The sequence below is a fragment of the Ciona intestinalis genome, chromosome 9 (assembly GCF_000224145.3).
Source record: "Ciona intestinalis chromosome 9, KH, whole genome shotgun sequence".
In the NCBI taxonomy this organism is placed as follows: domain Eukaryota; kingdom Metazoa; phylum Chordata; class Ascidiacea; order Phlebobranchia; family Cionidae; genus Ciona; species Ciona intestinalis.
In genome coordinates, this window is record NC_020174.2 from 3,332,843 (window position 1) to 3,346,680 (window position 13,838).

The following is a 13,838-nucleotide window of genomic DNA, read 5'->3' on the forward strand; positions in this document are numbered from 1 at the left end:
CAATCGTGAATTTCTCCCTAACAAGAATGCAACAAATTTTGCAGAATAAAGAGCAGAACCGACGATTTGGTTATAATTCATTGGGTGTTACTTTAATTTACTCTCTAAGAAAAAAATTGCCAACGGTATATACGGCAAATGAATGCGACCTTCTGCGGGCTGACACTCACGATATAGCTGTTGTTTTTCGCAGCAACTCGGAAACCTTATCAGCGCAGTAATTACTTTCATTGCAGAAAGTTATTTCGCGAAAACCTTTTCCAATTCGAATCAAAGTAAATTATAGCAACAATGACGCAACCGGTACCAGACGTAAAGGCGTGGGAATACTCTGCGTCGCCGTACGCTGCGACGCACGCCTATTTATAGGTGACACGCCATCAGATGTCCTGTAACCGGTAAAATAAAACCACCCCGTTTCCACCGTGTTCTGACAATATGGATTCTTACAAAAATTCACTCTATCTTTTTGCATGTGTGATGTATCGTCGATTAAATCCAAAATTTCTCCGCGAATTCTGCTACAGTCGCACCCAAAATCTTGACAAAAACATACTGTGGCAATGAATACCGATTGCAGCTATTTAAATTTCTATAAGCGTTTACAGTGTGCCATAGGAAACCCAATATCACTTATTTGGAGCGAGGCAACTCTCGTCCAAACCAAAATACTTGAACTTTAAAACGCGTGTTTGTATATTAAAAAATACTAAAAATAAATCATATAGAAGGGTGGGGTAAGATGGGATATTGTTAGCACTTACCTTATATTTTGTTATCGTGTTTTTTAACAATTTACAACCTTTTTATACAGAGACGCGGGGCAGCGGTTATATAATCGTTCAAATATTCATATTTTTACTACCAAATGGAAAGAGAAAAGAGTATGAAAACATGTCTCATGTTACCCCACAATACACTACTAGAAACTAGATGATGTCAATCTTGAAACAATAAAATTATTTATGATCTTACCAGTCGTTGCGTTATCGCTTAGGTGTCTAAAATGCGGTTTATAAAATATTGCAGTTTCCGTTTAGATCAGAGCTATTATAACATATAGTAGGGTGGGTAAGATGAGACATTTTTTCGTTATATTTTTTGTCTCATTTGGTAGTAAACATAGAACATTAAAAGAATTATTAAACCGAATCCTCACGACTTCTATAACCGTTGTTAATTGTTTAAAACGCGATCTAGATATTTGGATATTATGTATTAAGGTCTCCCATCTTCCCCCACAGTACTATATTATAACAAAATTATATATATAAATATTTTGAAAACCCTTGTGTAGTATTTATTTTGTTGCGCACATCGATCTAGTGTATCCGTCGCCAAAGTAACGGATCAGGTTAAATATTCCTGTAGCCTTCGCAACCCAAAAGAAAAACGATCCCAAAATAGAACGCATTGACGTCAATTCGCTCACTCGACGTCATGAGAGCATTCTCTCGAATTTTCTCATTCCTCTCACACTTTCTCTCTGCCTCTCACTCTCAGCGCCTAGCTCGCTGTATCACGAAATTGGGCGCGCATGACATAACCAATATAGGCCTTTCGTAGCTGTAATAAATAAAGTACCCGTCTTATATTAAGAAAAGTAACTCCTTACTAAACCTTGTGATCATGTCGATCATATTCAATCTCATGACTATGTATTTCCCTTGGAACGAAACATTTGGATAGCATTGGTAATGATCTAAATATAAGCATAGGCACAGCAAGGGAATCTACACTGCAGACAGAGAGACGAGGAGCGGATACGAGCTTGCTCACCACGAAATACGTCAAAAGAATCACGCCTTGAAATATGACGTTAAACTGGCAACGTTGTAAAATATTCTATTAATATTAGAAACATTACGTCTGATTTCAAACGTTTAAACGCAATTTCATCATTATGCTCGCCAAATTACGTAAACAAAATTATCCGCCAAAATTTTCCTATATTGTTCTGATAACAATATTGTTATTTATATATATATATACATATACTGAACTAAAGTAATGTTATATGTGATCATTTTCTATGATTAATTGGAGTCATAACATTCCATTCGCTACAATAACTGACTCAAACTATGAGCGCACCTCTCTGCCCGTGAATTTCTAAACTTGTACACTGCTCGTAATGTACGAAGATAGAACGCAACGTAGAAAAGATGTCTGTGACGTCAAAGACTTCGCATTAGGAACAACAAAAACTCGTGGAGAAGAAAAGAGAAAACCAGAGACAGCGTGTCACAGGTGTGTGCTGAGAGAACAGAAAACAGTAAAAAAAAGAGTAAGTAGCAAAATAGGCGATCGTGAACTAGCTATATAAAGCAGCATGAGATAATTCTTTGGCTGGGTCAAATCTTTCAGCGCTTCAAACTATACCAAGGTAGAAAAATGGGGTTGTAGAATTACGATCAGTAAATATGATGATTTTTACCAACAATGTTTGCCAACTGTGCTTTCCCAGAGGCCTATTACATTTCAGTATTTTTTATCCACGCATGATCATGATTGTATAACGTCAAACGTTTCTTTTCGTTTGCTGTATGCATCACAGCAATTACGTTTGTAAAACAGCAAACGGATTTAATCATGCTGGACAGGGCATGCATAGTCATATATTCGTGCGATATGTCGTGACCACTAAAGCAACAACTAATTTATCGTGTGCACTGGGCATCACGATGCTACCCGAGTTGCCTGAATCCGGGTTCATATGCCGGTCCTTTGTTATTTAAAATACAAGCATTTCACGACTTGCTGCTGCCTTACCAAACATGGGTTTTGTGTGAAAATATTACAACTTTTTATTCCACATTAAAAACAACCTTTGAAAGGGAAAATATGTACAGGTATTCATTGTTTCATATGCTGCCTAATTGCTGGTTTTGAGATGTGAGATTTTTCAAACCACTCGATTGTGAGTATATACAGTCACCCAGTCCTCAGCGGAGCAGACTTATATTTCTATTAGGACACTCTCCTAATATAACTTCTCTGGCCGCGCCTAATCAATGAATTTCACGCATTCTACTGACGCGTCGGCGTAATTGCGTAATGGTCCTCTTTATACATACTCCCTGTGCGTAAACGAGGTTAGTGCGTCGACGTGACGTCGGTTACGTCGAGAGAGTCAGCGGGAGAAAAAGGTTCGAGACTGGAGAATAGAAAGTCGGATGTTTTATATGCTGGAATGCTATCGACGTTATGTCAGTAAGGATGAGTACGACGAGTCAGCCGGTAAGCAAGCTTACAAAAGTAAGCATATTTAACAAGATGTGTGCAGTCATGTACTTTATTATTTCAATTATGACTATTGTTTGGCTGGAATTAAAAATGTTATGAATAGCTGCACAGCTGGAATGTTTGTTTTTCACTTTGCGGCTATGCAATATTGTGTGGCAAAATCGTTATGTTATATAGTAGGGTGGGGAGAAGATAGGACACCTTTGGCACGTACTATCCAAATATCCTGATCGTGTTTTAAACAATTAAAAACGGCCTGTGGGAGTCATGAAGATATAGTTTTATAATTCTTTAAATTTTCTTTGTTTACCACCAAATGGGGCAAGAAAATTGAATAAGAGGTGTCACATCTCCCTCACCTTACTGTATGTTTAAAGTTGTATGTGTAAGTTAAATATTTCATTGTGCTTTATTCTTGATATAACTTGGTAGCTTTATTGCGATCGATTAACAAGAATCATAAAGGTTTCGCCCAAATTCCGAGAAACAGTCCGGCCGGTTTGGTCATTTCTTAAAAAATATGTCCTGCATCGTCGTGGTAGAAGCTTATCCGTTAATGACTCGTTTTGCAGCGTAATTCCGTCAGTTAACATTGTATTCGACGTCTATCGCCAGAACTACGCGCGAATTACGCACGTAAGTATTCGGCATAGCACCAGGACATGCGTCATTTGTAATACAACACTTACTTTTAAAATTACACCGAACGGCTGTACGTTTATAATTAAGCAAGAAGTAAGCTTACCCGTTTAGATTTTACGGTTGATAAGATTAAACTTAAATATCGTATAAAAAAATACTTTTTAACAATTTTCTAATTCAACCAAAGAGAGTTTTTTGATGTACGTAGTAATTTTAATAATTGACGATTTTCACAAAATGGCGTCGCGCATATCTTATAGTCTATTGCCATAATACTCGTTTACATCATACGGTCGAAAACAATTCTCCTAACCACGTGACGTATGAGCTATGTCAGTGACCAAGATTTGTCGCACATGTCTGACCATTGTGTAGTAAAAAATCGGCCGTAAATCGGCACTATAAAAAACTTAAATACTGCAATAAAATCTTATAACATCGAGTTTTGGGCGTGATTTTAGCCAAAAGTGCTGCCTATATTATTTTTTTGAAGTCCTGCGCGGGGACATGCGGTCAACGTGTAAAATAATATGCAATTTAACGCATTGGGTGATCAACTCGGTCAGAAACTAGATTTTTGTTCGAATTTTAATTGCTGCATTCACTAAATTATTATTTTTAGTTTGACATAAAAAAAAGCGGCGTTAAAAATTCTTCGGTCCTTGTCGAAGCACTTTTGCAAGCAGCAATACGTTTTACAGCAAAATGTGTAAAAGTTATATATAATTAATGAAAAATGTAAAAAATATTTGGATGATAATGTTATTGTAATTCTGTAACTAAATTCTATTCGAAGTGTATTTTCGTTCTATTACGTTTTTCGCTCTCACGGCTGCAGGAGACCAATCAAAACGGTGTGACGTAACAAAGATAGAAATAGGTTGAAGTACGCAGGTCGCACGTCACAAGCAACGATCCGGCCAGATAAACGTCATGCGTCTCTCATTTTAAGAGCGCCTTTGTTTCTTTTATACTCTTTATGCGCACTGTCTGAGTGAGAATTTGCGTCAATCTCTCTCGATTTCCTCATTTTCTTCGTGCTCAGGCCTCTCGCCACGGCAGCTAACGCACATGGTTCTTTTTTTGGCTCCCGGCTTAGTTACACAGCATGCACTGGTAAAGCGTAGCCGAAGGTCTATATAGCTTAGCTCACTGCCGTATCGGAGCATTTGAATCACGCTGCCGAGGTGTACACTACTCTTGAAACGCCACGAGATTTAGTTTACGTTACTGTTTACAGTTAATTTTAATAAACATAAGTGACAGAAATTAGGTAAAGGAAATAAAAATAGTTTAGGCTAATTAAAAACAAAATATTTTTAGGTAAATTTTTTTTAACAATAGCATAAACGTATGAACAGGTGGTAAAGCAAAAGGGTTTAAAAAAAGTATTGTAAAATAACCATATAGTCATTTCGATGACTTTTATGAAGAGAGTAGACAATTCAATATAGTGTACAGACTATAGAATAGAGTAACAAAAAAAATATTATATTGTTTTACGGCGCAATGCACACGTGCCCTTGCACCTGCAATACAGAAATTTACAGTTCAGTTATATTTCTTCATTTTTACCTCGAGTAACGCTTATGTTTAACAGATTTAAATGCATAGTTAGGTAAAACGACGATATAATATACAGTTTGATCGGATATACTACTTCGAGTTTGTTGTTTCGAAATCGAAGTTTATTTCAAAGACAATAAAGTCAGCTGTCGTAATAACAGGCAGTCAAATATCGATGTCCACGTGAGTACAAATAATTTAAATTTGCTGTTTGTGTTTATTATGTCCGAAGTAATAGTTATTCTAGAAAGTGTGCTGCGAACTTGGTGTTTTTATGTGATTTACCTGCAGAACATTGGCAAAGTGTATGGAAAATAAGAATAACTATTACTTGGGACATAAGGAACCCAGACTTGTTTAATTAACTTATGTAGTTGCAATTTATACTGGCATGTACTTATAAAATTTTGTTTGGTTGGGTGCCGGTTGTGAATTTGTGATTATTTTGAAAACAAACATTAGGATTTGGGTCAAAAAAGGTTTGGAACCGATGCTTAACATAATGTTTTTTAAGTTGCAAGTACATGTGTTTTTTAGATAAACTACCTTTAATTTCTTACTTCAGTTAGAAATGTTCAATTTATGCAAATGGTTACGAATTGCACAAATAGGGCTACATAACGTAACATTAAAAGCATGCCTACAATTTGTAAATTTATTGTATTTTTTTATTTGTTTCAGTCTCATTATGCCAATCAGCTGCTTTGGGTCTGCTGCAAGTTTAGGAGTTCCATCTTTACACAAAACCGACGAATCCGAATCTCTTCAAGAAAAGGAAATCAGCTTGACGTTTATCAAACAGCGCCCACTGGCGACGGAGGAAAACCATTACAAAAGGTTTGTAATATTTTTACTCAGACAGACATTTTAAATAACATTTTTTTTCTATTACAGTGACTACTTTTCCGAAGAAAACATTCTTTCGCAATCGTTACCCTCATTTGAACCAATCGTTCCTGGATTTATGACGTCATCTCGATATTCTACCTCTATTGGAACGACGTCACCTGGATCGAGCACGTCATCAAACCCAGAATCTATTTCCTCTGTTATATCATCTCAAAATAACACGGATATACAGGAATCGCTCACTCAAACCGAACCAATGGCAACCACTTCGTTCTTAAACTGTCCCACCAGTTGGAATAACGAGTCTTATTCAAACGACTTCGATGCCCACGCCTCGAATTGTCCCGACAACAGCGATGCTTTTTCAGCATCCCCAGTCAGCAGTCTTGCTACGACTATTGTACCGGTTCATGGGTACGGAGATCTGAATTCACTATCGCCGCACCCAAGCTCGCCAAATATACATAACGCTCATGATTCTAACCAACGAGTCACGCCGAACGAGACCCCGATGTCTGCTGCTTCCCCATCACACACGGTTCACTTCAACAGCACCGCTTATGGAAGCGACCCAACTGGAAACGAAGGCATGATGGACATTTTGCCCATCGACCAATCGGAGCGACGACAGAGTTCTAGTGTCATGTCAGTTGCGGTGTTTCACATCCCGAATATGCATGAAACAACTCCCACGTACTCCAACGTCGGTGACGAAAATCAAGTCAGTTCGACCCAGTTTTACGGGAAATCGCCTCTGCATTCATTATACTCAAAGCGGTCTGCTCCGTCAAGCGAATATAAATATTCACGAAAATTAAGCTGTACTGTGGATCCTAACACGTACAACTTTTCCAATGTTGATCCCAGTAGCCCAACTGAAGTTTCGAATGCATCCCGGAACCGTCATTACCGGCATCATTCCTACAGCGAATGTACTAAAAGAGCCGACATGGTTTCGTCTTCGCCGAGTTCGCCAGATGATATTTTTATGTCCAACCAGCATAAACGAATAAACAACCAAGAATTCTTCTCTGCCGAAAGCTGTGTACCTCGCTCAAATTACGATGAAACCGATATCGGTCTCTACAGTTCGTATTCAGGTATGAACACTTCTGTTGACATCAAACCGTTCAGACTAAACGGTCCCTCTCATATCAACACATTCAAAAAGACTGTTTCGAGCGATCATAGCCGAAGCACTGCCAAAGAGCACATGATATTGGAACAAGGCCATGGGATTAGCAATTCATTTGCAAATTATCCGTCCTCTGCTTTGGAGCAGTCACCACATTCTGCCAGTAGCCCTGTTTTTGAACAGATTAGTTGTCCGACCCATTCGCTTGCTACTTCCAAGCCACAAATGTCCGGATTTACCGACAACAGCCAAGTTGCGGATCTCGAAAAGCAAGGTTTCACTTCCATGTTGAACTCGCCGCTCCAATCAACAAACAATTCGTTTCATGAAATAAGTCATTCCCCGACACACCAGCGAATTCAAAACAGCCCAACCGATCTTTCGGTCAGCAGCCCGCGACTGGGCGCACAAATGGATTTAAACATTTTCCATAACAACCAATCTAGAATTGCTGGGGACGAGTTAAGGTTGATAAGAGATGTAGCGCCCGTATCCCAGCACACAGCCTCGCCCGGTATCGGTACGATGGCAGGATTACTTTCAACGTATCGTCCCGGAGATCGGGATCAATTTCAAAATCTAACTGCTCTTTCCGGCCAAGAACAAGCGCTCGGTCATTCCAGTGTACCACTGATAAATCAGACCCACCCTATAACCTTGGATTCTACTAAGCCAATAAATGGAGATACATTATATTCTAGTGGACTTTCGTACAACGGTCAAATGTACCTCGCTCTTCCCAACTCAACTGGGAACCATTTCCACCCCTTTCGCACGCAATACGCTGGAACAGAAAGACACCATCCATACCAAAGTCACAACGAACGACTGGTGGTCGGTGGTTCTATGACGCCTTCCACTAACGTTCGACCGTCCAGTGAGGGCTTATGTGCCGTATGTGGCGACAACGCTGCTTGCCAGCATTACGGAGTTCGAACCTGCGAAGGCTGCAAAGGATTTTTTAAGGTACGTTTCGTGTCTTGAACTTACGCCATTTTTTTCAAGTATACGGTAGCTATACTTTCAGTTCATTATTAAATATCACTGTAAGTATATTGTATATTCGGTTTAACAGGTTTTAATAGATGCTCTTCTCAATATTTTTTTTAAGTCCTCCCTTATTTCGTTGTTTTAACTAATATGATTTTCGTTATTGTGACCGCTAGGATAAATAAAAAGCATTTTATGTCGCTTAATACACCTGTCTTTTGTTTTTAACACCATTTTGTTGTTCTTCAGAGAACCGTCCAGAAAAAGTCAACGTATGTATGTTTGGCAAACCGAAACTGTCCCGTCGACAAACGGAGAAGAAACCGTTGTCAGTTTTGCCGATTCGAAAAATGCCTTGCCGTTGGCATGGTTAAAGAAGGTGTGTAGCAAACATGCGGGATTATATCTTTTCGTATTGAATGCAACAGCCACGCTATTAACTGATACTCCTTCCCACACTTTTTCCATAGCGTGTTTTGTTGTTTGGGGATTGGTTTCCTTATCTTCGTTTTTTTCTATAAATAACATGATATTCGATATCGTTTTCATAGAGATAAATACAAATTATGTTATGTTACAATGCTAAAACAAACCATCTATTTAGTGGTTCGCACCGACCATCTGAAAGGACGCAGAGGAAGATTGCCGTCCAAACCAAAGGGTCCAAAAGATCCGGTTGCCCCTCCCTCTCCCCCTGTTAGTTTCATCACATCTTTGGTACGAGCACATGTAGATACGAATCCAGCTATTTCAAATACAGACACCAGCAAGGTATGTTCCTTCGCCCGGTCTCACTGTGTGTTATGGTCTGCAATCTCCATTTTAATTATCGCTTTTTATTGTGTTGTAAAAAAGCTTTAATCTCCATCTGGTTTCGCCTGTAAAAACACAGTAATTGAGGTAAAATCAGTTTTCATAAACTAGGGATTGCCTACTTGCATTTAACTTGTGGGAGTCGGCTAAGCCAGAGGGTAGAACGCGACCGCATTAACGCTACACTGTGCAACACAAAGAGTATATAGTATAGGGTAGGGGAAGATGGGACAGCTTTTTATTCAACTTTCCCGTCCCATTTCGTAGTAAACAAAAAACATTCAACAATTATATAATCGAATCCTGACAACTCCCATAGACCGTTGTTAATTGTTTAAAACACCATCAGGATATTTTGATAATATGTGCCAAAGGTGTTCCGTCTTCCCCTGCCCGACTTGATGGCAAAAATGAAACGTTTATGTTTCTTTTACAGTACCGGCCACCGGGAATCGCACCTTGTACCCCTCCGCTTCGAGTCGTTGACGAAGCAATCAACTTCTACGAGTTACTGTCAGCATGTCAAGCAGTAATACGCCAGTGGGCAGAAAAAATTCCCGGATTCTGTAATCTTTGTCAAGAGGATCAAACCAATCTCGTTGAAAATTCCTTCCTTGATATTTTTGTGCTACGTTTAGCTTACAGGTAAGCATTTTTACACTTAACATTCCAATTTTATATAGTAGGTGGGGGAAGATAGGACACCTTTAGCCCATATTATTCGAAAACTTTGTTCGTGTTTTAAACAATTAACAACGGTTTATGGAAGTTTGTAAGAAATAGTGTTATAATTCTTTGAATGTTATTTTTGTTTACTACCAAATGGGCAAGAAAAGAGCATAAAATGGTGCCCATCTTCCCCCACCCTACTATATTAGATATTCAAATTTTGATTAGAAGGTTTTTAAAGTAGAATGTCGTATTTAAAACGTTTGTTTTTATAATAGATCCGAAATACAAGAAGGGAAACTGGTATTTTGCAACGGACTTGCTTTACACCGTGATCAGCTTTACGGAAGCTTTGGGGAGTGGATCGACTCCATTTTGTCGTTTGCGTGTTCTCTGGCAGACATGAATGTTGACATTTCCTCGTTCAGTTGTTTGCTCGGTTTACTCTTATTTAGAGGTAAGCGTTTTTTTTGTTATTTTATAAACATTGTAAAAGTTGTATTTTTATAAAAAATGTAAATTTGTAATTTTTTAAACATTGTAAAGTTTAGATTTTTTTTAAACATTGTAAAATTTGTAATTTTACAAACATTTATAAAAATCAACCATTGTCCAACAGAGCCACGCGGTGTACGAGAACCTAAAAAAGTGGAAGAGCTTCTCGGTTTGTGCATTGAAAGTCTCAAAGAACACGTTACCAAGAGTTCTGTGACCGCCGACCGTCCAAATTATTTCGCAAAGCTTCTCGCTATTTTACCCGAACTCAACGCCCTCGCAAAAATGGGCGGACGAAGAATCCAACGACACAGTATCGAGTCTCCAGGAGTCCGTGTACCGCACTGCTTACAGCGCAATCTTTCTACAAACATGCTACTCTAAAAATCCTGTTTTAAAAAGCTGCCACATTGAGATTAGCTATGCGTATACACCTTATCCTCAAAGGATAAGGAAAGATTATTTAAACACACGTAGCACAGCTACACGAACTGCGGATGTTTGCACTAGTCTAATCAATTGTTGCAAGCAAAAATTGCAGCACTCGAAACGAAGCAGATATAGTAGTCATTTTACAGTAGCAAAGAAAGCTGTTTAAATGTAATGGCGTTTTTGTGTTAACTGTCCGTTGTACAAATTGAAACAAGATGTGCTTATACCAGCGTTTTATTTTATTGTGTTTTTCTTACTTTAATTACCTTTTCGCGTTCCCGTCCACCAGTTACACGACTTTGCATTGATTGCTAAAGTTGGAAATTTAAGTTACACTGCCTTAGCGCCCACAATATTACTTGGCAAAACGGGAACTAGAAACTTTCTCACGGTACAACTCATGAACGAGCAGCAAAATTGCGTAAAATTCTAGTAGAAAATAGTTCGAATTTGTGGCACATTTGCAGTATATGTGATGATCATATCATGCTATCATTCCCATTAATACAAATATAAAAGAATCAATGCTCAGAATTGCTTATGTTATCTCTGCTGATAGTATAGTATAGGTTGAAGTATAATATAACACCTTTAGCACATAAACTTAAATATCCTGATCATGTTTTAAACAATTAACAATGGTTTATGAAAGTCGTGAAGATACGGATTTATATTTCTTTGAACTTTCTTTGTTTACTACCGAATGGAAAGAGAAAATAAAATTAAAATGTGTCCTATATTTTCCCCATTCTGCAATATGTTAATGAGTTTTAGATTAATTCTTTGGATTTATAACGATTTTAATATAAATCGCAAATCATTGTGAACTTAGTCTGTTACGTCACAATTTTGAACTGACGTCACAGGCAGCCCGGTATTCAATCTTTTGACTAACGCCTCGCATCAGCTGATTACGCCCGCCTTGATTGCTCCGCGCATAAAACGCTTCTTCTACAAAGTTAGTTGCCACGTTTTAGTTTAGAGGAAGTTGGTTCCACACCAGGTTACAAGTTGGAAGGTTTCAAGTAGATTCTTGCAAGACTTGAGTTAAGTATTATTTTATTTTATACATTAATATTATATTATGACATCTTATTTACTATAACATATATTTTGTTAGGATGGGGCAAGTTGGGACACCTTTACATTCCATTTTCTTGTCATATTTGGTAGTAAACAAAGAACATTTAATTGCTTATAAACTATATCCTCATGACTTCTATATACCGGTGTTAATTGTTTAAAACACGATCAGGATATTTGGATATTATGTGCTAAATGTGTCCCGTCTTCCCACCCTACTATATTGCTTTGTACTACAATATACAGTAATATTATTTCAGTACATTAATTATTATATTATGCCACACGGTTTGGTGTTTTCATTTTTTACTTTATTATATTAGATTCAAACTCAAGACATTTCTTTATGACGTCACACGTCAATGTTACGTCACAAGTTTTTCTTTACGTCATAGCTAAACAACAATAGAGTGGAAATCCACTACTATTGGCTGGGGGCTTGTCGTGCCGTAGTGGCTTTCCACCAACGCCAGCCACATAAACGATGAAGGTATTTTAATCCTGTTTCTATTTTCCAGAAAGCTATTTAACAGCAAACCAAAGATTTTAAGATAAACACTGGCAACTCAATTACATTTACCAGCCAAGCAAATTTATTGAATTTCTTTTCGACATCTTTGGTGCAAGGTGGAAAGTAACTCATGTGCGACGTCTAACGGTAAGACATTTCCCCTAATCAAATCTTAGTTAACTCGCCAGTCGTAGCATTGTCACGCTAGCAGCAGTATTTTACAGTTGCTACTATTCAAACTAGTTTTAATAAAAGAAAACAGATCGTAATCGATAAAAATCAATTGCAATGTAATAAAAAAGATATAGACTTATGTTTAGAGAAACGTATATATTTAAGTCAGCTACCAAGTTGCTGGTCTAATTGCTAGTTTTAAGTAAGAATAGTAAACTTGCATGCTACTATTTTAGTTTTGTAGAAGTAGTTCTCAAATCAATCGATGCTTGATGCGATTATGGTTTTAATCTCTTTCTTGACTTGCGTGCATTTTACATATAATTATATAGTTCTCTCCTTTTTAAAACACTTCAGCAAGTCGTAACCCATTATGTCGCCGCGAATTTTACAAATGCTGTTAGTTTCTTATTTGCTGGGACATTTTTGAAACGAGTTATTTGTCGCACATGCAGTATTGGACGTTTTTAAGTATTTGCTTTGTCAAACCATTAATTTCTTTCCAGATCAGCGCAAAAATTTGGTAGTTAGGTCTTGCATGACGCCATTCGAAAGATCTTACTGTGTAACCGTTCCCCACTCGCTTTAGCGAGAAGGCGTGACGAAGTATGAAAACGCGCCAGGCATGTAATACTACACCATTTGCCTTTCAGAGTTTAGATTACCAGCAGAACAGACGAGGCCACGCGCCACCAGAAGCGAAGAACAAGCGAAATACTGAAGGCAGATACAGTTTATGTTCCAGAGTAGTCTTGGGCGTTATGCATTATTTAGAAAAAAACAGTTCAGTAATTTGGGAATACTGTTTTCTGTAAACTTGGGATTTGTTTTAATGAGTTCTGACAAGGTTTGTGTATATATGCCTGCTACATGCGGAAGGCAGGGAAATGCAAGGATAGCACTTGAAACTAAGTAGACATTACGAGATTACGTAAACGACCTTAGTGCTGGCTGTGACCTTGATTTTTGGATTGTTTTACCAATTACACTGTATTTATTAAGCGATTGTTTGTTTTGAGTCTTGTTTGACGACTATATATCTTCTCTTTAAATTTTTCTTACGCGTAATATTTTGCACGGTAAAGGTTCTTGAATACTGATATCATTATTTTATCGCTAAATTGTTTGTTTTGGCGTACGTGCGAGAGCGCTTTCTCCCTCCGTTTATCTAAATTCACTAAGTTTCGATTTTCCAGTGATATAAACGTCCAAAACCATTCGCGGTCTCGATGT

At 37.9% G+C, this 13,838-nt stretch overlaps 1 protein-coding gene across 1 annotated transcript; it reads left to right on the forward strand.

The window, feature by feature from the left end:
- Nucleotides 1-5,495: 5,495 nt before the first annotated feature.
- On the forward strand, nt 5,496-11,074 carry nr41/42/43 (nuclear receptor). The gene is given in 8 exon segments (NM_001078311.1): nt 5,496-5,637; nt 6,136-6,291; nt 6,349-8,404; nt 8,678-8,807; nt 9,033-9,199; nt 9,678-9,886; nt 10,189-10,367; nt 10,530-11,074. Coding segments are annotated over 8 exon segments (3,165 nt in total). The 5' UTR covers nt 5,496-5,629; the 3' UTR covers nt 10,790-11,074.
- The last annotated feature ends 2,764 nt before the right edge of the window (nt 11,075-13,838 follow it).